General features: G+C 36.9%; 1 protein-coding gene across 1 annotated transcript in view; it reads left to right on the top strand.

Annotated features, from left to right (window-relative positions):
• Positions 1-2,009: 2,009 nt before the first annotated feature.
• CSRNP3 (cysteine and serine rich nuclear protein 3) overlaps positions 2,010-26,861 on the top strand; it is a 68,868-nt gene continuing 44,016 nt past the window's right edge. Inside the window, exon 1 of the mRNA XM_032638301.1 lies at positions 2,010-2,187. Coding sequence (XP_032494192.1) covers positions 2,040-2,187 — 148 coding nt within the window. The 5' untranslated portion in view covers positions 2,010-2,039. The remainder of the gene's footprint in view (positions 2,188-26,861) is intronic.

Raw genomic sequence — 26,861 nt, 5'->3', positions numbered from 1 at the left:
CTCTCCACCCTCTCAGATATGCATGAACATCTTATGCATTTCACACTCTTTAAGATGGAGAAAATAATAAGCTAATCTGAATAGTGGTAAAATCAGTCAGAGTAGAGATTTTATTCTCAAAACAATAGACAGTGTAGTATCTTCTTATTGCTATCAGTTATCTCTATTGTTAATATAAGTCGTGAAAAAAGGCATAAATTAGTAAAACAAGGCAGTAGAACATGAATTTGCAGGATATTCTCAATTCTATGCAGCCCAGCATAGTGGATGCTTGCTCCTTGGGAGCAGGTAACACATTCTACTCCTTTTTGTATCCCCTACTCCACACAAGGTGGCAAGCATATGCATACCAGTTACTAAACACGTGAATAGATGAGTAGAGTAAGTTGAAATTAATGATACTTAAGAGACATCTAATACTGTACTTATAGAATTCACACCAGTGACGGACCAAGAATATTTTGACTAGGAATTGAGTGCTGGGTTATATAACTCTCTAGGGCTGGTGTGTGGACACATCCAAGGAAGGAAAAGTACAAGGAAGGAAAAGTCCAAGGAAGGAGCTACTGGAGAACAGACTAGAAATTAGACAAATGGCCCTCCAATTTGAGGATGTATCAGAATCACCTGGAGGGCTTCATAAAGCAGAATCCTAGGCCCTACCCTCTGGAAGTTTCTGATTCAGTAGATCTGGAATGAGGCTTGAGAATTTGCATTTAGGGGCTTCCCTGGTGGCGCAGTCATTGAGAGTCCGCCTGTCGTTGCAGGAGACACGGGTTTGTGCCCCGGTCTGGGAAGATCCCACATGCCGTGGAGCGGCTGGGCCCGTGAGCCATGGCCGCTGAGCCTGCATGTCCGGAGCCTGTGCTCCGCAACGGGAGAGGCCACAGCAGTGAGAGGCCGGCGTACCGCAAAAAAAAAAAAAAAAGAGAATTTGCCTTTCCCTCCCAGGTGATGCTTATGCTGCTAATCCCAGTAGCCGACCTTGAAAACTACTGAATTAAAATTTGGAAAACTCGCCCAGCTAAGGGGATCTGGTCAGGCTGCCTGCTCTGTGATCTGCACAGAGAAGGGGTTATTACAGAGATTCCTGAGGGCAGTGCCTAGATAATGTAACTAAGAACTCAAAAGAGAGTTAAAATCAGCTGACATAATGAGATGGAAGATAGAATGCATGGAATCAATTTAGCAATACTTTCAGCTAAGTTAAATTAATTTAACAATGTAAGACCATCACATATATCTAAGCTAATTTATATATAAGTTATTCCTGAAAATATTCTTACACTGCAAGGAAAGTTTATGCCCTTCAGCTGACTATGTATATGTCGAGGTAAATGGGGAAGGTAGAGAAAGGGCAGCTCAAGGAAAGGGGAAAACCCATTCATCCTAGAGAAAGGATTTAGGAGAAACCGTACCCACTCCCCACACCTCACTCTTCCCACCCAACTAGTGCCACGTCCCAACTAACTAGCCTTAGGAGGTTTCCGAAACAGTAGCAACAGCTTCAGCAACCAGGTGTCATAGGGACATACTTCACCTTATTGTAATATTTCAATGAAAACTACCTAAAATTTAGATCTGATTTCATATAGTGCTCAGCTAATTAGGTTTCTTACATTTTAAAACTTGAGTACGAAGTTTTTGCATATTTACATGTGTTCCTTCCAGCAATCATTTAGGACTTTGGGGAACATTGGCGTTTATTTTCGATACAGAATTTTATGGACTTGGGTGGATTTTCTCAATTTGCCAACAAAAAGGAATAAAGGTATTGCATTAAAATGAACTATGTCTAAAAAAGTTGATACATTTTGGTAAGCAAATGGTCAAATGCTCATATTTAATTTAATTTTTGTTAATTTGAAAATGTTGTTTTAAAAACTGCTTAGTGATCCTTTCAAGGGAAAGCTCAGCTCATGTATAAAAAGCCACATAAAAATGACTCCGGAGACCTTGGCTGCACATCCAGCGGTCAGATATTTCAATGCTTCATTGCTCCCGTTCCTGCTACAGGTACATGTGACAGCGCTGCAGCGATGAGTGGAATTTTAAAGAGGAAGTTTGAAGAAGTTGACGGCTCCTCCCCCTGCTCCTCTGTGCGGGAATCAGATGATGAAGTTTCCAGCAGTGAAAGTGCTGACAGTGGGGACAGTGTCAATCCATCCACTTCTAATCATTTTCCCCGTGAGTATGGAAACTATACCTGAAACTGATTGTCTGCTTCTACAGTGAAAATAATTGTATCATCTTGGTCATTTTTAAACTTTTATTACTAGTTTGTTTTTGTTTTTACAGTTGAGCTAAAAACAAAACATGATTAAGTAAAAATGAAATATTTCTGAGGCATCAGTGGGTTCCTTTATTTAGAATGCTTTTGGGAGTGGATTATTTGATAGTGTTAACCAACTGATTCGATGGAAAAAATGACATTTTATTATTACTACTTTTCAAAGGAAGCACCCTACTCCAACAGTAGATGGGGAAGGACAAGTCCAGGCACAAAAATAGGTATCCTCCCATAGCTGAAATGATATTCTAGGAGGAAAAAAAAAAGTGGGGAGTGTGTATTTGGCAGTGGAAGTTCTAGGTTCAGTGGGAAAGAGCATAGCCAACCATGCGTTAAGAAATGAAAAAGCAGCAAAACTCTCCCAAGTGTGCGAGCGCAGTTTATACCTCTTTTCCACTCATCCCTTTATTCTCTTATCCTTAAGAATAATATTTAAAGCCCACAAAGAAAAAAAAGGTGTATGCTTTCTCTTTTTCCTTTTTCTGCCACACTGTAACATCACTCCTTCCTGTCAGACAAGGTGAGGTTTGAAGGACTGACAGGAAGATTTTGTAAGGAAGTACAATCTACAGGCTAAAGGAAACTGACTATTAATAGCTAAATAATCTTGAATTTATATTTACAACAGGAAGATTTTAATATATCATGATATCATGATAGATAACTAGTCTTAGTTTATTTTTCAGTTAAGTAGCTGATTTTATTAATATGTGATTCCATAACATAAAATTTATTTTGGAAATGTGCCAATGCAGAAAACCAAGAGAATTAACCATATTTTTAAGAGGTAATAAGGAACTCAGTAAAACTATTGAACATGAAACAAACATACAAAATCGACAGCATTCCTTTAAGCAAGCAAAATTAATAGAAAATATAATGAAAGGGCAACTACACTTATTATAACAGGAAAAAATCATCAAATATTCAGGGACAAGGTTACTGTGTGATGTAGGTGATCTTCAAATACATTTATATATATCATTATGATGTGAAATGAGCTTGTGTTTTGATTCAAAAGAAGATATATGTTTACCTATTTGGCCTTAATATTAACAGTGATAATAGCAACAACATCATCATCTGACAGGGTTCTGTGAAGATCAAAGAGCGAGTGAGATAATACATATGAAGGAACTTTATAAAATGTCAGGTACTAAGCACGTGTTATATTAAAAATTATTCTCATAGCTAACATTTACTGGGTACATGCTGTGATTCAGTAGTTTTATATACATTATTCCTATTCTTTATAGCAATCCTGAAGTACCATTACTTTCAGTTTACAAAGGAGATGACTGAGAATCAAAGAGGCTAAACATCTTGCCCAAGATCACACAGGATTAAAGCCTAGACATACATGTACACACACACACACACGTATATATATGTCCATATATTTATGTGTTCCACCCCATAGCCTTCACCTTTTCCATTATCTCACTCTGCCCTTTAGTTATGTAATATTGGACATATCTTTAAAATGTGATTTATTGTGAGTTAGAAAAGAATACTGGAATTAATGAAGAGACAGGTTATGTTTCTGGTAAACGTTTATAAAGGTAAATCTGTTAAAGCTTTCCACATTAATTTATGAATATAAAAGGATAATCTCAATAAAACCCTCAACTGGATTTTCTTAGAAGGTGATGGAATAATAAAAATCCATTTGGAAAAATAAGCTAATGAGAATAAGGGGATATCTTTTAAAAGAAGCCATAAATGTTGAAAAGCCACTCCAGGTATCAAATAATAGTAAAAAATTATATAGTTTAACATTTTCGGTACCATGTTAGATCTAGGAAAATAGAGAAAATCTCAACATAGTATGATAAGAATTATATACACACATAAATGTATATGAATAGGGCATTATAAAACAATGGGAAAAGGAGTATTTAGTAAATGGTTTTGGTATTAGAGTTTGAAAAAGAAAAATTTAGATAACACATCTCACAACATTGCCAAAATACATTTCAGATGGATTAAGTAGACAAATATTTTTAAAAATCAAATCACAGGGGAAGTTTCATATTTGGTAGGATTGTTATCTGAGTGTTGAAGTAACATAAAAAAGTTACATTGCAAAATACTTAACATATTTATATAAAAATATTAAACATACCTGATCCCCAAAAATCCCAAAGTAAAATAATCTATATTGGAAAAAAAATATTTGCAGTTAATATGGTAAAGCATTACTGTCTGAATAGCGAATAAAAAAACACATAAATTTTTATATAAATTAAGATACACAACCCCAAACATAATCTACATGATAGGAAATATGATTAGCAAATATTTTGAAGCATTTAACACCAGTAGTAATAACAACACAGATTAAAATAATACTAATGAGATTTCATTAGTATGAAATCATGGAAATTTCATCTCCTTGAAATTAGTGTTCCTCCCTTCAACAGAAAATACTGATACCTAAGTGCTGGTGAAGGTCGCAGTACAAATTTTGCATACATCCATATTGCTTTTGATGGCAATGAAATTTATAGAAGTGTCTGTTTAGCACTTTGGAAATATAAGAGCCATAATGATATTCATATCTATAAGTCTGTACTTCAGAGAATTTATCTGAAGGGGGAAACATCAAAAACATGGGGAAAAGTGCATAACTGAAAATGTTGGTTCTTGAGGGAAATAACAAAAAATGGGACCTGGGGCAAGGAAGAGGAAGGTAACATGTCTAAGAGTGGGGAAATGATGCATTAAGTTATGGTAGCTTATACAATTAATTAATTTACATGATAGGTATGAAGACAGGAGATAATGTTAAGAAAAGCAGAACACAAAATTTTACCTACACTGTCAGGGAAAGTCTCTGTATCATAATGTCAAAGAATGGTAAGGTGCTTTAAAAACTGAAAACGATTTGATTTGTTGAAGTATTAGAATGATAGATTAATTTTCATATTTATTAATTTTTTTCAGTTAATATTTATATATCCCACAACAAAGCAATTTTAAATTTAAACTAAAATGATAACTGTAGTTCTGATTGTGTTTATGTAAGCAAATGGCATGATCAGCTAAATCATGCAATACTTCAGCTAACTAGTAAAGGGTTTTTATGAGTTATGTCCAACAGATGTTATTTTTCCTGTTGAAGAAAATAGAAATATTTTGTGATGCCCAAGAATTTATTGAAATTTTCAACTCATCATTTATTATCAGTGGTAGTTGGCAATGGTTAGTTTATGAAATTGCTGATTTAACTTTGTATTAAATGAAATCTGGTGAAGATTTTTCATGATTTTTAAAGATAATTAAATGATTGATTTAATAAAAAGTGCCTTTTTGATTTAATAGTCTGCTTAGTTCACCATATTCACATTATGGAGAAGGAAAAAAAGAAAAAGTGAGAGAAAAAAACCCCAAAAATCAAAAAACAAAAATTCTCCCTCAAATATTTGCTGTATAAAAGATCTGAACATGTTAACCAATGTAAAAGAAATAGTTTAAAAGATTTCTTGTTTCTAGAAATGTATTTCAGATTATTTGCTAGCCCCAAATTGATGCACAAATTTTTATAAAATGTTTTATTTATTTTTTCAGCTAAAGTACAGTGATCTTATCTGCATATGAATCTATGAACATACATTTTTAGAAATATTGTTATTGATGAATCTTATTTCTTTAATATATTTTTCTACTTTCAAGAAAAAAAGTAGTTACCTTAGAGTAAAAAAGGATTTTTGATGACTATCAAATTTGTATAGTATTAGGAAACCAAATTTAGCTTCGCACTGAGATCTTTTAAGATACAGTTATTTAAATCTCACTCATCATGAGCTCATCTTTCAAGTTTAAAATGTCAGATGCACTCAGTGCTTTATAAGCATTAACATATTGTATAACATAACATTTTGTTATCATTACAAATATAGGAATTGATAAAACTGTGTGGTACAAGACAGCAGCTATGGTAGTAGAAAATTCCATCTATTCTAAGCTTTCTATAAGCTATTCAACTTGCAGCACATCACATTATGATATTAAATCAGTAAAGGCATATGGCTTTTACCTTGGACTTTTGAGTTTTGCTAGGCAACTAGCATACTTACCAGCAATGAACCAAGGTCATATCTTATACTTCCCTTGAGATAGAAGTAGCTGGATTCTGTATTGCTGTGGAACACTTTGTTTCATCAAATCCCTGTGGCTCTATAGCCAATCAGCCTGTACTTGAGTGCTGTCAAAAGGAGAGCTACAGAGAAGCTGGAATGATTTTTTTTTTCTGCCCTCTCAAGGTTCCTGGCGCTTCACACGAGTAATGAGAAGCTGTATGATGAAAGGAACACATTTTTCCTGAAACAGAGTGTTTCTACAGATAAATATATAGCATTTAGGAAGTGGAAATATCAAAAGGCAAAATGATAGGTATTCTAAATTTCACATGAAAACAGGTAGTGTATGTCTTATATAGGGACAAGAGTTTTCTAATTTACACTTTCACATTCTTGGGTTCATTTGATATCCTAAAGTTGTTGTGTGATTAGGAGCCATTATTGTACCCATTTTATAAAAGTAGAAATTAACATTCAGAGATATATTATTAATTTACCCAATGGCTGAGATTTTAATCTGTTTTCCTCCCTCCTTCCTTCCTTTCTTTACTTCCCTCTCTTTTCTCTCTGAATAAACAGGCATAAATACGCTGCCATGTGCACCCAAGTCACAGTCTTCCTCCAATGTCATTTCCCTCACAATGACTGCACATTTCATAGTGGGATTAGAGACAAAAAATCAAAAGAAATCAGATCTTGACATGAAACTTTGTAGTGGAAGTATGACCGAAACATATCTATTCTCCTTACCGAGCAGTTAAAATGCATTGAAAATCTAGATTCAGTTTTGACAAATATAGTGTATCTTATGTTACAGTCTCTGTGGTAGGTGCTTTCAGACATGTCAAAATGATAGACTACAAGTAATAAATACAACTCAGAGATACAGTGACAGATCATGTCTACTCAGCATTGTGGTATTAATTTGAGAACTTACTATAGCAAAGACAAACATAGCAATCTATCCCTAGATCAGTGATTTTTCAAACAATGGAGGAGTGTTAAGGCAGAAACTGAACATAGAAATTTTAGGGAAGTCTTTGAGCAGGACTTAGGACCACATGACCCTCAAAAGCTCCTTACTACCCTGTAATAATATGCTTCTAAGAACAAGGATCAAAATAGCATCTTAAGTTAGAGCAGACACCAAGTGGGAAAAGATAAGCAGCGTAGGTCAAGGCACCTCTGATGAGCTATTAAATTAAGACATCTCCAGACTCTGACTTTGCAGCTCCTTATGTTGGAAAAGAACCAAATAGCCTGGCCTTGTGAGATCAGACCTGGAACCAGTTGCAGATCTATTATACTAGGTCATGTCCCTATCTGAACACCAGACATGGACCAGCTGAGTCATTAAGTATTAAGTTTAGTTTAGTGGAAATGTGGGAGTTTAAGTAGTTGGCACAATTACGAGTGGAGGAAATAGATACGAGTTAGTGGTCCATTTGGAAAATACCCACTTGAGTGTACTATAAAAGCCGTTGGCTGATACAGTGGAATTATTTTCAGATCATTTCATCTGAGAGATCTGAGAGATCCAGTATGATAAATCAGAAATAGTCAACCATTGCTGCCTCCTCTGACCTTACTTAGACCATCTTTCAGGTTGAAATGTCTTCTACTCTGCCTCTCAATCTCTAACTCTAAAGTTATGTACCTGCTACGAGGCTCATATCAAATATTTCTTTCTACATGAACACTTTACCACGTCTCTCATGATACTCATCCTCTTTGCCTGAATCTCCCGGTATTTCACCAACATACAAAACCTTTGGCAATGGTTTTCTAACTTCTTTCCATCTCAGTTTTGCCCACCAAGCCATGATGTCAGTAGCCATGTGATGGCTCATTGAACCATTAGCCTCATGTTTCCTTGACCACCTCTATTCTGGAGTCTTCCATTCCATTCACGTCCTTTACCTCCACTCCATATAGCTGCTTACGTCCACAGCTTCACCCAGGATAGTTCTATAAACTAGTACAGCTCTATCACCGAAATATCAAATTTCAGTGTTCCAAACTCAGACCATAACCTGTTTTCCTTCCACTTCCTTTCTCCCCCTACCCACTTTTTTTACCTCATCCTGTTTTCCCCCAACGTAACACCCACGTCTTGTCTTTACATATCTTTCCACTCCACCCTTTACATTCGCTCCATTATTTCAGCTTTTTTTTTTTTTTTTTTGGAGTCTTGGACTCAACCATTTTCCTCCCATATCCTTCACTCCTTATTTCCTTTTTATTCAAAACATCCGAACACTTTAAGGAAGTTTTAGAGAAAATGACGAAACTGTATGTTTTCAAACTCAGCTGCCTGTTACTGCCACAAAAGATCCTCCTAAGGTGCCCACGGTCGTGTTCTTTTCTATCTCAAAGAGCAGAGTGTTCATCAGACTCATCAAGTCCCTCCACCTCCTACCTCATATTCAACAGATCACCTTGCCTTCACTGTGAATGCTACCTTCCTGTTTGTCCTTATCTGCATGTCCTTACATTCTACCTTTAAGCAGAGCCGTCAAAATGAGTTTTAAAGAAATGAGTGTAAGCTCATCAAAGGTAGGAACGCAGTCTTTGTATGCCTAGTATCTAGTAGGCACTTAATAAATATTGGATAACAGATTGAACTGAAGAGTTAGGTTTATATATATGTATACAACGTATGTGTGTGTGTGTGTGTGTGTGTGTGTGTGTGTGTGTGTGTGTATATATATATATATATACTGTTGAGTGAAATACACAAGTTGCAAATAAGACAGTACTTACATAATTAAAACATACAGACAACACTCTATTTTATGGAAGTAAAAATAGACATAGGAAGGGCTGATACACAACAATGTGGGGATTGGTTCCTCTAGAGAGAAAGGATATAAGAAGGGGTGATGGCTGCTTTAGCTGTACTTTCTCACTTTCACTTATATTTTAAAAGGAGCAATCTAAAATAAGTATGCAAAATATTAACACTATACACTGTTATAGTGTATATACAGTAAATCCCACATAACATTTTTGCCTCTTCTATGGTGTTAATATAGAACATTGTTTCTTTATTTATCAGTGAAGTAGCTGCTTGTGTGTGGGAGCTATTGTAAAAGAAAAATATTTAGGTTTGCTATGATTTTGCTTTCCCTAGTGCATCAGGTGAATTTGTGAGAATGAGACTCTACTGCAAATTCCTTCAATTTGTTGTAACTGAAAAAGCCACAACCGAGGAGCCAGAAGATCCTCAATCTAGTTTTAGTTCTGTTACAAGTAGCTCTGACCGTGATTATATCATGTTTTTTCATTTGAAAAATGTGAAAATAGATTGATTTTAAGGTATTTTAAATCGCATAAGATTCAGATAATCCTTTTTCCCTCCAAATATAATATGCCTCTGGTAGTCTTTTTTGCTTGAGTTATTTATATTATTGTATTTGAGGACATCTTTGTGTTTTCAGTGTTTATGCTTGTGTACTATTAGTGTACCTATATACAAGTCCAATAGAATATTCCATCTGGTGCTTTTAGTTTTTAGGTTCCACCCCCCAAAAAGAAGACAATCATGTGGGTTATTTTAATTGATGCCGTTTTGGTCTGTCTTGATTAAACAGATAATGCACTCAAAGAATAGTACACTAGAACTGTAAAAAAGACAGTTTCATAAGGACTGAGTAAAATTAAGTAATGATGGTTGGACTAAGGAGTTGTGTATGTTGTTTTGTTGACAGTGAAATGTTGGAAAATAAATAGAATACTCATGTATTTACGATTTTAAAAATTATCTTCAAAGCTGTCTTTGAGATGTATAAGTGAACACTCCAGAACATCTCATTACCACAAAGGAATATTCTAACTAAAATTTCTAAAGAAAGCTGCAAAAGAATGATGCATTGGAAGGAATGATTTATCTGGAATATGTTTAAAATGCATAGTCATTTGAAGCCATGGAATGTTATTTATAAAACTAAATATCTACATTTGTCTCATTTATGTGCTAATTGTGTTTTAATATTGATAGGGTCAACCCTACTTGTCAACAGAATGTACAGGCGTTTAGGCAGTATACTTTAAGAGGCTTTTCTGTCCTAAAATATCTTTTACCACATAATTGGAATTCCCACCATTAATGTAATCGCTTTGGGATGATTCCTTTGGAATGTCTATTGAAATCCACAGGGCTTCCCTGGTGGCACAGTGGTTGAGAGTCCTCCTGCCAATGCAGGGGACACGGGTTCGTGCCCCGGTCCGGGAAGATCCCACGTGCCGCGGAGCGGCTGGGCCCGTGAGCCATGGGCGCGGAGCCTGTGCTCCGCAACGGGAGAGGCCATGGCAGTGAGAGGCCCGCGTACCGCAAAAAAAAAAAAAAAAATTCCACATGTAGGTGGCCTATGTAGTCTATCTAGTAGTTAAAAATGTAATGTCTATACTCAAATTGCTTATATTCTCATCAAAGGTTGTCTACTCAGGGGCAAGTAAGGTAGTATCTCTGATGTTTAGTTTCCTCATCTATAAATACCAATAAAAAATAGTATCTACATTATAAGTTTAATGGTGGCTTAAATGGGCGATATAGGCAAAATGCTTTACATTGTACTTGATATTTAGTAAGTGCCCAAGAAGCGTTAGCTATGATGATGATAATGGTTCCAATGAGGGACAACACAAATTTTATTAACAGTTATTTTGGAAAACTACCTATGCAGAGAATAACTCTCCAGAGGAAAGGAGACATATGATAGCTGTGGTTTTGGTAGGCTGGGAGAAAAGTCTGGAAAAGATATAGATTAGAGATGCAAATCCAAATATCTTCAGAACCAGGCAAGTCATAGAACTGTGAGAAAGCATCCAGGTGTATGACATGAAGGTATGGCGGATCTAGAGTATACCTCCCTAAAAGGAATTAGACTTAATGGTAACAATAATAACAATAAACCTGTCTAATCCAATGAAATTCTTCTTGAGGTTGTATTCAGTTTACTAACTACCTGTTTGCTACTCCTGGCCTAGGCATTGGAACATTATTCAGAGGATATCATGAGATTCAACACAACAGCTATGGAAGTAAGAATTTCCAAAGTATATTCTCCACTCTTGCTGGCATTAGTCCTAAAAAGTCATAAGGGTTCAGAATAATAGTCATAGCAGTACTAGCTGCCATTTATTGAACTTTCATTAAACACTCAGTGCGAGGGACTGCACTTACATTTTACGTATGTTATCTTAATTAGCATAACCTATGAAGCATCTGATGCTGATTTTAAGTAGCTGCCCAGAATCACAAAGCTAATATGTAGTGGGGCCAGCTTTTAGTCTTTATGTCAGTGTGACTCTGGAACCTGTACTTCTGTATTATTATATTGTTTCCCGTAATTATTGTTGAAAACAGCATTAGCAGTCTTTCTCATTCGAGCATCACTTCTCAGACTTCTGAAAACATCTCCTAACTGTTTAGGAAATATAGTATAATCTACTGCTAATTAATAAAATAGCACATAGATTCCATTTCAAATGAGAGACACTCAGTAAATATTACATGGGTTGGGTTCAAAGTAAATAAGCTGTATTGGCTGACTAACTCTTTGTGTTTAAATTGCAGGGCAGATAGTCAGAATTTTGTCCTCTTAGGTTTTTCTGAAGCTGAAGCACTTAGTCTTTTTCTGAATGACATTTTCTTTTTCGAGTAAAAGGAACAGGGAAGAAGAGTTGCTGACATTGTTATGACTGAGGGTGTAAGGCTGGGCATTGTGGCACCTCCCAGCCAGGCCCACTTACCCACAGGAAGTGCTTCGGAGCTGCAGAGAAGAGGGTGTCTTGTCAGCTGCCTCCCCTTTGATTGACCACATCAGGCTTTAAAAATATCTATGATCTCATTAGCATCAGCTATTTGCAGAGCTCTCTTGTAGACCATCTTAATGGAAACGTGAGAGCTTTTATGAGTGCACTCTAGGATAGGATTTATGGGAAATAGTCACAGCAGGTGTTTGATGTCTTTTGGACTTATTCTCCTGAATTCTAGATACCATCAGAACATCAAGAGAGTGTGACTTCTGTGTAAATACCAGGACAGAGAAATAAGTGTTGGCACAGGTATTTCTGGAAAATTTTCTATAACATTTATCAAGGACAATTTACTAGAAGAAATGGATAGTAACTTGAGGCTTAAAAGTCAGAGAGGGAAAGAAGGAGGGGAGAGGAAGGGAGGGAGAAAGAAGATAATGCGGTCGATTGCACTGAAAATGTATACTTATATACTCAGAATATGGGATTAGGAAAGGAAAAGGGTAGTAAGCAGGAAAAGCATCATAGGGTAGAGGCGTGTGCTTGCCTCAGGCCCGCAGCACAGACAGCAAACAAGTAATAAATAAGAATGTGTATTTAAAAACCAATTGCTACTGTTCCAGTTAGCATCTCTTAAAGTTTCCAGTTAAGAGACAGAGTCCATTGCAACCTGGCAAGAAAGGTGGGTTTCCTTTCAAATGGTAAAAGAAATGTGAGATTTAAAAAAATGATGTTTACTGCTATACTTTACATGCATTTATACAGTTAATGTCTATTACTTTTAATCCTAATTTTTCACATGAAGGAACTGGAACTCAGAGAAGGTTAGTGACTTTTTTCAGGGTCCTGGTTTTTTTTTTTTTTTTGCGGTACGCAGGCCTCTCACTGTTGTGGCCTCTCCCGTTGCAGAGCACAGGCTCCGGACGCGCAGGCTCAGTGGCCATGGCTCACGGGCCCAGCCGCTCTGCGGCATGTGGGATCTTCCGGGATTGGGGCACGAACCCGTGTCCCCTGCATTGGCAGGCGGACTCTCAACCACTGCGCCACCAGGGAAGACCTCAGGGTCCTGTTTTTAATAAGTGGCAGAACCACATTCAAACCCTGGCCAGCTTCCTTCCAGTGCCTCCACTCTTAACCATGCACCTTTCCCTTTCTATGGAAGCCTCAAAGGACCTGCTCAATGAAATCTTTTTCTTCTCTGATTTGCTTCTTAATCTAGGCTTGAATTTAACCCTTGCAGAAATCTATGTGGGTGTGATTTAATTTTCTAAGTATAAAATAAAATCATTAATTCAAGAAAGTCTTCATTGTACAGCTTTTATTAGTATTGCCTAAAAAGTAAAAACATTTATAATTTATCATATATGCCCTTGCTTTTAATAAAGACTACCTTTATATTGTCTATGTAATACTTAAAAAACCACAAGATGCTTGCCAAAATATTAAATACAAATTTGCCACATGCAAAGATTTTTTAAATACTATTTTTGTGGTTATTCTTGGTAATCATTTAGTTCTCCAATTTTCAAATTTGTGTTTTGTATAGAGTAGCAAAATCAATTACCTTAGAATTCTTGAATAATAGAACTATGCATGTGTAAAGGAGTATATGTCAGAGTATTATATAAGCTGCATTCATTTGTCCAAGGTTTTGAGGACATATGGGTGAAAATATTGCTTGTAACGGTAACCAAATTTTCAGAAACGGAGACCTGATTGAAATAAAGAGGAATTTATTTGGGGTTTGTTAAGACTGCAGCCTGGGAGACAACAGATTTAAGAAGCACTTGAATTGTGTTTGCTAGGACTACAAAATGGGGAAGGCTTACAACGGCAAAAAAACTACAAGGTTCCATAAGTTGTTTGTCAATAATTAGGACTGGAGCTGGCAAGAACTAAGGGTGCTTGTTAAGCAAGGATTTGTTTGGGGTCTGAAATGATTACATAGTTGCAAAGGTGGAGGTGGGACTTTGAAACTACAAGGTTGCAGCTAGCAGCTGCTAGCAGATATTGTTGTGAAAATGGTTGGTGGTGTCCTTCAGTTTGATACAGTTTAGAGAAAATTCAAGTTCTCAGTGATGCAGGAATGTGTCTGAAACCACATCTACAATGGTAACCCGACTCCATTTTGGATGCCTGAATCATAGTTACTCCATTTTGATTTTTAAATAATCTTAAAAATGTCACCATAATCATCAAAACAGTGAAATTCTAACAATACTGTTTTACACTGTTTTGATGGTTATCATGAGCTGTTTTGCTTTTGCGTTTATTTTGTACTTTGAGTTATTCCCATAAATATTATATTGAAATAAAATTATATTTACTTGCCAGCCATGGTGGAGTTATTTACTCCACAGAAATTGGCAAATACCACACATCAGGGCTATCCATTTATTGTTTTGTAGATTGTGCAATGGAAGAGCGATGGAAAAAATGTGAAAAATGCAAATTAAAATTATATCATTTCTGTACCTTTTACATTGTGAATAGCACAAAAACGTGAATATTCTTCTAGTCATCAAAAATTATTATTCTGCTTAGGAGAGAAGTCATTCATGTCATTGATGAATGAGTGAAGTTTCAACATGTTTTTGATATTTCATTTTCCTTTTACCCATTTACTTAAATGAAAATATCAATCAGTATTCATATCTAACTACACTCATCTATCAATTGCAACCAGAAGTTGGTGATAGAAACAAAAATTAGGCAAAAGTCAATTAATAATTGATTCTGTGAGAATCAATTGATTAAATAGAATTACAATAAAGAATATTTATATTTTATTATTTGTAAATCATGGGCTATGCATTCTTTATATAAATAAATGTATTTTTATGGAGAGCCAGTTAACTACTTCGTTAGCTCTATGATTATTGTTAAACCCAGCAGTGTTTTGTGCATTTAAAAATTATTTTGCACTTTTCCTTTATCCTTTTGAATGCCCTGAGTATAAAATTTTAGTGTTTCTTAACTGAGAAAATGGTATTTTGTTAATTTTCATAAATATTGGCTCATTACAAATTCTTAAAACTGTAAGAAATAGAGGGGAAAGCCACTCATTACACTAAAATGAAAAAATAATTTGGGCGATAATTTATAGATATTTAAATATAAAAAATAATAATAATCCGGCTTTTCTTTTATGTTTCTCAACCATTTCAGGTCTTTTTATGCTGTAAGCTTTTGTCTGATTTGTGGTCAGTTAGCTCAGTTAGAATTTGAGTGTGAATATCAGGCACAATTCCAGACTGACAACTGCATCAGCTTCCTTCTCCTCCGCTGACACAGGCTACCCCCAATTCTGTTCATATAGCTACACTGTCTATTCTCCAATGCTACAGAAATGGGCTAGAGGACAAATAAACGAAAATGTTCCACAGCAACAGAAAAACAGAGTTCAAAGTGTGTGGTGCTCAAAGATCTTTGTACACAGATCATAGTCACATATGATATACCAACAAAAATGTTCCATCTGTGAGTTTTCAGCACAGTGGTGATAGGTCATTTGCTATGCTATTTTTAAGCAGATGCTTGAAAAACTAAGAGTGTCTTTTTCCCCCTCTTGGAAATTGAAGTGTGTTATCTTATTAACATAGCTCTCATTGTCATCAGTGTTAGCGAATATTTACTAACAACACCCAAACAGCTCTTTCATTTAATTGGACTCTGAAATTCACAAAGTTAGGCATCTTTGTTATTTAGGGGCAATAGCAGCAGAAAGACAGTATGAACCAAGAACTAAACAAACTGACATTTACACAGATTACACCATTTCATATAATTGTGAAGCCAGCATCAGGACTATCCATTCACCTCTTTGCCCTGTCTACAGCCCAGGCAGAGAAAATTATATATGTGGAAGGATTATGGAGTGCTAGAAATAATAGCCTTCACAGGGATGGGAAATGCTCTGAGATTAATTATAAAAGGTTTATTAGGAGACCCAAATTTTGAGTTGGGCTTAAAGAATGATTTGGTAATGTATTAGAAGTGGAAAAAGAAGTATACAGTAGGATTATGGTGGATTATCCTTATGAATGTTGTTATTTATGTGGTATGAGTTTGGGAGGCTGTTCAAAAGTGCGGTAATATGTTAGGAACACATTCCTTTTCATTTAGACCCACCCTTCACATTCTTTCTTTGGGGATGGTTAATATCAGGGCTTTAAAGCCATAAAGCTATCAATCACAACCAGCATAGTGAGTGACTTAGTTTCTAAGAGAAGGTTTGTGGGGCCCCAGTAGTGTTCTACATATATGAATTAAAGAAGAGCTCCAATGAAATCAAGCAAAAGAGCAACAAAAAGAGAACTAGAGCTGAAGCTCTTCTAATTTATAATTTTACCTAAAATTATTCCTAAAAGAATGCAGAGTAGATGAGGGATTGTAGGAAAATCCCCTCTTCTGTGTCCTAATTTTCCACTTACTGAGTTGTGAACTGAAAAATTACGAGGTATTTTTTTTCTACTTACCTAAACTTCTTTCAAGTCAGATTCACACAATCTGAAGATTACAACTGACCCTTTTTGCTACCACAAAATATTTCATTACATTAGGAGTGAGCCTAGGGAGTAAAGAGTGCTTCTTGGTGAGTTGGTTGGGGCCACATGTGATTTTCCCCCCATAGTGTACCTCATAGCTGCTGGCAAAATCAAGAAAGTGTCAAAAACAATGATAGAACTTATCTTTTAAAAACCATATGATCGGGCTTCCCTGGTGGTGCTGTGTTTGAGAGTCCGCCTGCTGATGCTGGGGACACGGGTTTGTGTCCTGGTCCGGAAAGATCCCACATGCCGCGGAGCGGCTGGGCCCGTGAGCCATGGCTGCTGAGCCTGTGCGTCCGGAGCCTGTGCTCTGCAACAGGAGAGGCCACAACGGTGAGAGGCCCGTGTACCGCAAAACAGAACAAAACAAAAACCCATATGATCATCTCAATAGATGCAGAAAAAGCTTTTGACAAAATTCAACACCCATTTATGATAAAAACTCTCCAGAAAGTGGGCATAGAGGGAACCTACCTCAACATAATAAAGGCCATATACGACAAACCCACAGCAAACATCATTCTCAATGGTGAAAAACTGAAAGCATTTCCTCTAAGATCAGGAACAAGACAAGGATGTCCACTCTCCCGCTATTATTCAACATAGTTTTGGAAGTCCTAGCCATGGCAGTTAGAGAAGAAGAAGAAATAAAAGGGATCTAAATTGGAAAAGAAGTAAAACTGTCACTGTTTGCAGATGACATGATACTATACATAGAAAATCCTAAAGATGCCACCAGAAAACTACTAGAGTTAATCAATGAATTTGGTAAGGTTTCAGGATACTAAATTAATGCACAGAAATCTCTTGCATTCCTATACACTAACAATGAAAGATCAGAAAGAGAAACTAAGGAAACAATCCCATTTACCATTGCAACAAAAAGAATAAAATACCTAGGAATAAACCTACCTAAGGAGGCAAAAGACCTGTACTGAGAAAACTATAAGAAACTGATGAAAGAAATCAAAGATGACACAACAGATGGAGAGCTATACCATGTTCTTGGATTGGAAGAATCAATATTTTGAAAATGACTATACTACCCAAAGTAATCTACAGATTCAGTGCAATCCCTATCAAATTACCATGACATTTTTCACAGAATTAGAAGAAGAAAAATGTTTTAATTTGTATGGAAACACAAAAGACCCTGAATAGCCAAAGCAATCTTGAGAAAGAAAAATAGAGCTGGAGGAATCAGGCTCCCTGACTTCAGACTATACTACAAAGCTGCAGTAGTCAAGACAGTATGGTACTGGCACAAAAATGGAAATATAGTTCAATGGAACAAGATAAAAGCCCAGAGATAAACCCACACACATATGGTCACCTAATCTATGACAAAGGAGGCAAGAATATACAATGGAGAAAAGACAGTCTCTTCAATAAGTGGTGCTGGGAAAACTGAACAGCTACATGTAAAAGAATGAAATTAGAACACTCCCTAACTCCATACATGAAAATAAACTCAAAGTGGATTAAAGACCTAAATTTAAGACCGGACAGTATAAAACTCTTAGAGGAAAACATAGGAAGAACACTCTTTGACATAAATCACAGCAAGATCTTTTTTGACCCACCTCCCAGAGTAATGAAAATAAAAAGAAAAATAAACAAATGGGACCTAATTAAACTTAAAAGCTTTCGCACAGCAAAGGAAACCATAGACAAGATGAAAAGACAACCCTCAGAATGGGAGAAAATATTTGCAAACAAAGCAACTGACAAGGGATTAATCTCCAAAATATACAAACAGATCATGCAGCTCAATACCAAATAAACAACCCAATCGAAAAATTGACAGAATACCTAAATAGACATTTCTCCAAGGAAGACATACAGATGGCCAAGAGGCACATGAAAAGATGCTCAACACCACTAATTATTAGAGAAATGCAAATCAAAACTACTATGAGGTATCTCCTTACACCAGTCAGAAGGGCCATCATCAAAAAGTCTACAAACAGTAAATGCTGGAGAAGGTGTGGAAAAAAGGGAACCCTCTTGCACTGTTGGTGGAAATGTAAATTGATACAGCCACTCTGGAGAACAGTATGGAGTTTCCTTAAAAAACTATAAAAATAGAACTACAATATGACCCAGCAACCCCACTACTGGGCATATACCCTGAGAAAACCATAATTCAAAAAGACTCATGCACCCCAGTGTTCACTGCAGCACTATTTACAAAAGCCAGGATATGGAAGCAACCTAAATGTCCATCAACAGAGGAATGGATAAAGAAGATGTGGTACATATACACAGTGGAATATTACTCAGCCATTAAAAGGAGCAAAATTGGGTCATTTGTAGAGACATGGATGGGCCTAGAGACTCTCATACAGAGTGAAGTAAGTCATAAAGAGAAAAACAAATATCATATATTAATGCATATATGTGAAATCTAGAAAAGTGGTGCAGATGAACCTTTCTCTATTCCTGCTTTCTTGCAAAGCAGAAACAGAGACACAGATGTAGAGAACAAACGTATGGAAACCAAGGGGGAGAAGGGGGCGTGAGATGAATTGGGAGATTGAGATTGACATGTATACACTGCTATGTATGGAATAGATAACTAGTGAGAGCCTGCTGTATAGCATGGGAACTCTGCTCAATACTCTGTGGTGACCTAGATGGAATCCAGAAGGGAGAGGATATGTGTATACATATGGCTGATTCACTTTGCTGTACAGTAGAAAGTAGCACAACACTGTGAAGCAACTATACCCCAATAAGTTTTTTTACAAATCAGTTATAAAGTTCTGTACACACAATGTAAAGCATCATCAAACAGAGGAGAGTTGGAGGCTCAGAAATGCTTGCCTTGTATCCTAGAGTTTATTCACTGGCAAATATGCTGGTGTAGGTAATTTTGACCTGTGCTGCTTCTCTACTCACTCAATCTGATGAAGTTACTGAATTGCTTATACAACCACCTAAGTCAGAAGTGCTTAGAAGTTCCAAGGAAAAAGAATTTAAAGAATTCTTTCAAACTTACTAGTGAAGTCATTCATTTGATTATTAATAAGACTAAACTTACTACTCTGGTTGGAGGAGTAGATGCTTAGTAAGAGCAAGGCTTGGAAATCAAAGAAAAATTCTCAGATGAAGGGCATGTATCTGAAGTGGGCACCCACAGGAAATGCAACCTTTTTTCTTCTCTTATTTTTAGAGATTTTATATATCACCTAAGCAAAAATATTTAATTGCAAATTTTTTAAAAAGTAGAATTAAAGCAGCTTTGTATTTAGTTAATAATTACTTGATACATCATTTTCTATAAATGTTATTGGATAAAGCATATAAGCACTTTAAATTTTTAGTTTTTCTTTTTGATCAATTTGATCCAGCCAGAGCTTATAACCTTCTAAAAATTATCTAAGGTATCTGGTCATCTACTGTTCAAAAAAAGAATGAAACCTTGTAAAGTTAATAAATATTTTTAATTTTCTTTGTTTTTTTTTGAAATCTATGCTGTCGTAGTTGAATGAAATGTATTCACTTAAACTGATTGCAAGTACAAAGTGGCTTTTTTGGTGTGTATTTCGCAATTAAAAGATAATGTGGTGAATGGTAATATTGATATTAAAAGGGATCCTCAGTGTTGAAAACATTGAAAAAACATTATTCTAGATCCTCAAATATGATTTATTCAGAAATAAGGGTATGTCCAATGGGGTTGATAAGGTAGACCATTCAGCACTTATTAGTATCGCATAGTTGCCTCTGTCGCTTCCAAATAGATTACTCTGTTCAAATCAATGCTACATAAATGTTTATTTTAAGAATTATTTAGAAGGATAATAAAGCAGAAAAGACTTTTATTTCAATATTGCTATAGAGGGCTTCCCTGGTGGCGCAGCGGTTGAGAGTCCGCCTGCCGATGCAGGGGACACGGGTTCGTGCCCCGGTCTGGGAAGATCCCATATGCCGCGCAGTGGCTGGGCCTGTGAGCCATGGCCGCTGAGCCTGTGCGTCCGGAGCCTGTGCTCCACAACGGGAGAGGCCACAGCAGTGAGAGGCCCGCGTATCGCAAAAAATAAATAAATAAATAAATAAATAATAATAATAATATTGCTATAGAATTTGCAAAATACTGCAAGCACACCCTTGATATATTGTGACTCATTTTCCATTATATTCTGTGATATATGCTCACAGTGGGTAGTATTGGTATCCCATAAATGTGGTGGCTGATATCTTACGTTTGGTATTTGTAAGGTGCTTTTTCATTCAGTGAATGCTCACATATTTTCATAGAAGGAGTTTACCTGAAGGATATTACATTATAATTCCTTTTCTACAACAAAATGTCAATGTTGCCTATGGCTTAAATGGCCTCAAGCTTTGTTTACCATCCCTTAATTTTATCTTCTCTTTCATGTGTGTATGTGATATGTATGTATATATATATATATATATATATATAATTCATATATAATGATATATAATTATAATTGCATTATATATAATTATAATTGTATTATATATAATTATATATATATTAGATATATAGTATAATATATGTAATGATCAGTTCTTTAGCTGACCTCTTTCTAGTCTGCTTTTCTTCAAACTTACACTTTTAGGAGAGCAATGACCACTATATAGTAACCTCAGTTTTCTTACTTTATTTCCCCAATGTTTGAAAGAACAGAAGAGTATGGTCCCATTATGATACATCTTAAGCTGGAAATCAGAAGCCAAACTAAACAAATACCAGTCCTTGGTAAGCAATTGTGGATCATTGTAGTCCTGGGTGTTATGCTGAGTCTTTTCCAACCACAGCTGTTCTTGGCAGCTTTTACTGCAGGCATCCTACCAAAATATTTTTATTTGTGTTCCACTTGCCTTCTTCAGTCCTTTTTTTGAAATACCATTGATGCCAGCTCTTTTCTGGCTTTTCATCTCCCTTTCCTCCCAGCAGGCAAAATTGTCCTCAAGTATTCTTTTATTCAATATGCTAAGAATGGAAGACACTAGGAAATAAAACATGGTTTGGCCCTCAAGGAACTCCCAGTTTTAGTGATGGGAAAAGAAGATGCAAGCAGTTTTCAGTAGAGCATAAAATGAGTTGGTAAAAGTAAGGAAAAGTGTGTGAAGCAGCACAGAGCAGAATATTTCTGTTGAAAGGGGTATGGACCAAGAAGGTCTTACAGATGAGGGGATATTTGAGCTGTTTTGTTTTTATTTAGTCGAAAATAATAACATTTCTTTATTAAAGAGAATTTAACATATGTTCTCATCAAATTCTCTATCTTTTCTTGTTCTTAATAGTTTGTACCATTGAAAAAATTAATCTATTTTAAATAGTCTCAACACATTTTGTCTTTATGCATGCTTGAAAGTGTGCACACACGCACACCCACACCCACACAGGATTTATCTTGTTTCCCTGTTGCCTTAGCCTCTTTTACTCCTTGCCTCTTCTTATTTTGACTTCTCATTTGATATTTCTACCTAGGTGTGCTATTAAATGTTCTCACAGGGGATTCGAATGTTTATTTTGCTCTTTGGAGACATCAGCTTTACCACGTAGGGAATATTCTTCAGATCATTTAACATACTCCCCTACTCTTACAGATCTTGAAGGTCAGGTAGAACTTTCCTCTTTGTGCTGGTCTTTCTATTGTATTCTGAAATGTCTCCTTTCTAATAGGCATCTTACTGTATATATTTCTGCCATATTTTCCACATTGAAAAATAATTTCTGAAGTTACTGTGGCAGTCAGAAAAGAGAGTATGTCTCAAATTGAATTCAAAAAGTTCTTTTTTCTTGCAAATCAATATTTTTAATTCTAGTAGCCTATTTCCCTTCTTTCATACGTGTATTTTCCACCATGTTATTGTCCAGCTAAGCCTCCTTAATTCTCATCTGGCTTTATAGATCTTTGATGGGTTAGTTCTGGGTCTGTATATTTTTGTAAGAATCAAAATATGTATTTTAAAAATAGTATACTAAAGAGAGGCATATATTTAAATAGCTTTTCTTTAGTATCTATGTATTAGTTTGGCTGATGTAACAAAGTAATAGCCGCTTTAGCTACATTATAGAATATAGCTTATGATTAAGGTTATTATGTAGCTTAAAGAAAATAAAGTTTATCTCTAAACATAGGGTCTAAGCATAAGGAGCCCACTGCCCGTATGGCAGCTCCCTGGTTGTGGGAACTCAGGTTACTTCTATCTTGTTGACCTTTGATACTTCACATACAACTTCCAGGTTGGCTATTTGGTCTCCTGCCACCATGTTCACATTCTCACTCGTGGGTAGGGGGTAAGAAAAGAATGGTGAGGAGAAAGACACTTCTCTTAAAAACAAGACCCGGAAATTGCACATATGATTTTTACTCATACCCATGGGTCAGAACCTAGCCACTTCATGACCCCACTTAACTGCCAGGGAGGCTGGGTGACTAGCTTGAAAATATTAGCAGAGAAAAGGTCAAGATATTGGCGAAAGAACTACCAGTCTCTATGCTAATCTACACCTGTACATCCCACTTTCTTCTCCTCCAACCCAGACCTATTGTCTTTAAATCCACTTGTCCCTCACTTTTCTGAAGAGTCTCCATGCCCAAGCCTTTTGACATACCAGGCTTTTGTATGATGTTGCATGTATTTGTTCTTTGACAACCCTGCCCAGCAGAGCCTTCAGCCGTCAGATATTGTGATGGTGTGCGGTCACTGATTGTCTCTCTCCCTCCCTTCTGATTCCCACTTTTGATTTCTCTTTTAGGTGGCTGTTGTCTTGGCTTTTTGTCTCCTACCATTACTTTTTCTAACACTCTTCCTTTACGTTTTTAGAGCAACCTCAAGTGAAGTGACTCTTCCTGTCTCCTTCTCTCCACAAAAGCAATGCTCTCCTTCTCTGGCTTTTCCCGGGATTCCACAGGAAGTCTGTCAGCCTCATTTCTCCATTCCTCTCTGGAGTTTCCTCTTGCCAATCCCCAACCATTACAAACAATAGCAGAAGAGTCCTAGCTACCCTGCACTGTTACTCCAGCCCAGTTATCTTGTTTCTTCTTTCATCCTGGACCCTAAAGACGATTCAGGAAAGCCATCCTGGAATTTGGGGGGGGGAGGGGAATAGTTTCTATTTTATATAATTTTGGCTTTTTAATAAAGAAATTTTATTAAGTATTTTATTTATCTTAAGCTTTTCCATATATATTCAGAAGCTAAAGGGTACAATAATCTTTATCAAAACTGTATTGGGATTCTGAGTATATATGCCCCAGGCTGGTTCTGTGGGACCTCCTGAGGGAATGAACAAAGGCTTCCGTGCCAGCTCTGCAGAATCACATAGAGGGCTTCCATCAAGCCAGTCCTTTCTTCTTCCTAAAACGGCCTCCAAAGGCAGTCTTTCTTTTTTTTTTTCCTTTGATGTAAGCTCACAATATTCTCACTTTCAGGGTTTTAAATTACTACAAATGTTCTGGGGGTTCACCCATTTTTTTTTTCTCCGTATATTTTTTTTTTCCATTGAGGTGAAATTCACATAAAATAAAATCATCATGTTAAAGTATACATTCAATGTAGGATACATTTTTATTTTATTTATTTTTTTAATGAATTTATTCATTTTATTTATTTATTTTTGGCTACGTTGGGTCTTTGTTGTTGTGCGCAGGCTTTCTCTAGTTGTGGTGAGCGGGGGCTACTCTCCCTTGCATGGGCTTCTTATTGCCCTGGCTTCTCTTGTTGCAGAGCACAGGCTCTAGGCATGCAGGCTTCAGTAGCTGTGGCATGCAGGTTCACTAGTTGTGGCACACGGGCTTAGCTGCTCCGCGGCATGTGGGATCTTCCTGGAACAGGGCTTGAACCTGTGTCTCCTACATTGGCAGGTGGATTCTTAACCACTGCGCCACCAGGGAAACCCAGGATACATTTTTAAAATTTCACCTTGATTTTCTCGCTTTTCCCTTGAAGGGTCAAGATACACCTTTCATTTTGTTTTTTAAATTTTTAAATAAAAATTGTATATATGTAAGGTATATGACATGATCTTTTGATATACATATATAGTGAAATGATCACTATAGTGAAGCTAATTAACATTTCCATCTCCTCATATAGTTACCGTGTGTGTGTGTGTGTGTGTGTGGTTACAGCACCTAAAATCTACTCTTTTAACAAATTTCCAGTCTACAATACAGTATTATTAATAGAGTCATCATGCTGTACGTTAGCTCTCCAGACTTATTCATCCTGTATCACTGCAACTTTGTGAAGGTTCATCCATTCCGAGCTACCATAGTACCTACAGAGTCCCTTGCTGGCTAGCTGTTCCCATCCATTGTCAAACTGGTGCCTCATAAATTTCCCCTTAGAGGTCCTCCCTCTTCACAAATGCTGCCTGGTTTCCTCTTTTTTTTTTTTTTTAGAAATGTTGGAGGTAGGAGTTTATTAATTTATTTATTTATTTTGGCTGTGTTGGGTCTTCGTTTCTGTGCGAGGGCTTTCTCTAGTTGTGGCAAGCGGGGGCCACTCTTCATCGCGGTGCATGGGGCTCTCACTATCGCAGCCTCTCTTGTTGCAGAGCACAGGCTCCGGACGCGCAGGCTCAGTAGTTGTGGCTCACGGGCCCAGTTGCTCTGCAGCATGTGGGATCCTCCCAGACCAGGGCTCAAACCCGTGTCCCCTGCATTAGCAGGCGGACTCTCAACCACTGCGCCACCAGGGAAGCCCCTGGTTTCCTCTTCTTAACTAAGAAGCCTTCTTTCCATCCTACAGCCCTCAAGGAAAGCCAGACACACCAAGATTCTCACCTTTCCTCCCCCAGCCTCTCCCCTTTTCCTCCTCCTTCCTAACATCTCATTCCTTTGTTTATTCTGTCCACTCCAGTTGTCTCACCTACCATTCACTAGGAATCACTTAGGTGCCAGACGTTACACTTGTTAATCTCCACAACCCAGTGAGGTAGATATTCTCATTTTACAAAGAGGAAACACTCAAGAGAGGTTATAAAGCCGGAAGAAGGTGGGAAGCTAAATAGTGGCTGAGTCAGGATCGAAATCCCAGTCTGGCTCTGAAGCCGACACTGTGTCACACTGCCATTCAGACATACTTGTCACATTCTGTTTTTAAAGAAGTTGCACAGAGTCATTGAAACAACGTGACAGTCCAAAAATCCAATTTCAAATCCTGACTCCATCATTTGGTTTGTGTCCTAGCCAAGTTACTAAACTTCTGAGTTCATTTTCTCACCTGTAACATGGGGCCAATGATCCTTTCTTTTATTCAGTAAATATTTACGGAGCACCTCCTACATGCCGGCCACAGTTCTAGGCCATGAGGACACGGCCCTGACTAAGACACGGCCCTGACTAAGGTAACAGACGTTACCCTGCTCTCAAGGAACCAACATTTTAGTGGGAAGGCAGATAACGAATATACATATCATGTAGTTGTAAGCACTCTAAAGAAAAATAAAACAGGGAAGAGGAGAGAGTGAGACAAAAGAGGGGAAGAAAAGACCATTCCAAGAATGTGAAACTTAAGCAGAGACTCATAATAAGAAAGGGAGGGAGCAACATGGGTACCTGTTATAAGAATATTCCAGGCAAAAGGAAAGGGCAAAGGACCAAAGGCAGGATTCAGTAGTAACTAATTCAAAAGCTTGTTAATGATTAAGTTAATCCTTACAGTGTGTGTGGATTGGTATATTTCAGGCACATAAATGTCATCTTTTCCCCTTCAAAGTTTTCATGTATTACCAACACTCGATATTTCCTGTCCAAATCATATGTGAGAGCTGCACACATCTAAAGACTTCCTGTTTTGCTCCACTGCTATGGTGTGCACTTTCTTTGTGCCTTCTGCCACCACCTTTCACTACCCCTGGTCTCTCCTCTTTGTACCCAGTGGCCAAGTGGCTTCACCCCAGTGTGGACCAATCTCTCCCAGTGTGAAAGCTCTTGATTCTGCCATGCTTTTTAACATAAGATTAAAGTTACGTATATTTGTCCCCAAACCAGAGAAAAATCCCTACTCCTGCCTCTAGTTTTCCATACCCCCAGTCACATCCCACTTCCCCACGAACACAATGAACAGATTCTTTTTTTCTTTCTCCAGTGGCACTCCCCTCACCATTGTACAGGCTGCATCTCTGGCTTCCTTGTTTCTGGTGTGATATGTGTTGCTTATTCTGGCTTTAGGCTTTCACGCACTTTA

This window comes from Phocoena sinus, chromosome 7, assembly GCF_008692025.1.
Source record: "Phocoena sinus isolate mPhoSin1 chromosome 7, mPhoSin1.pri, whole genome shotgun sequence".
In the NCBI taxonomy this organism is placed as follows: Eukaryota; Metazoa; Chordata; class Mammalia; order Artiodactyla; family Phocoenidae; genus Phocoena; species Phocoena sinus.
Note: the sequence above shows the minus strand (reverse complement) of the source record. Positions and strands in the feature narration are given on the sequence as shown.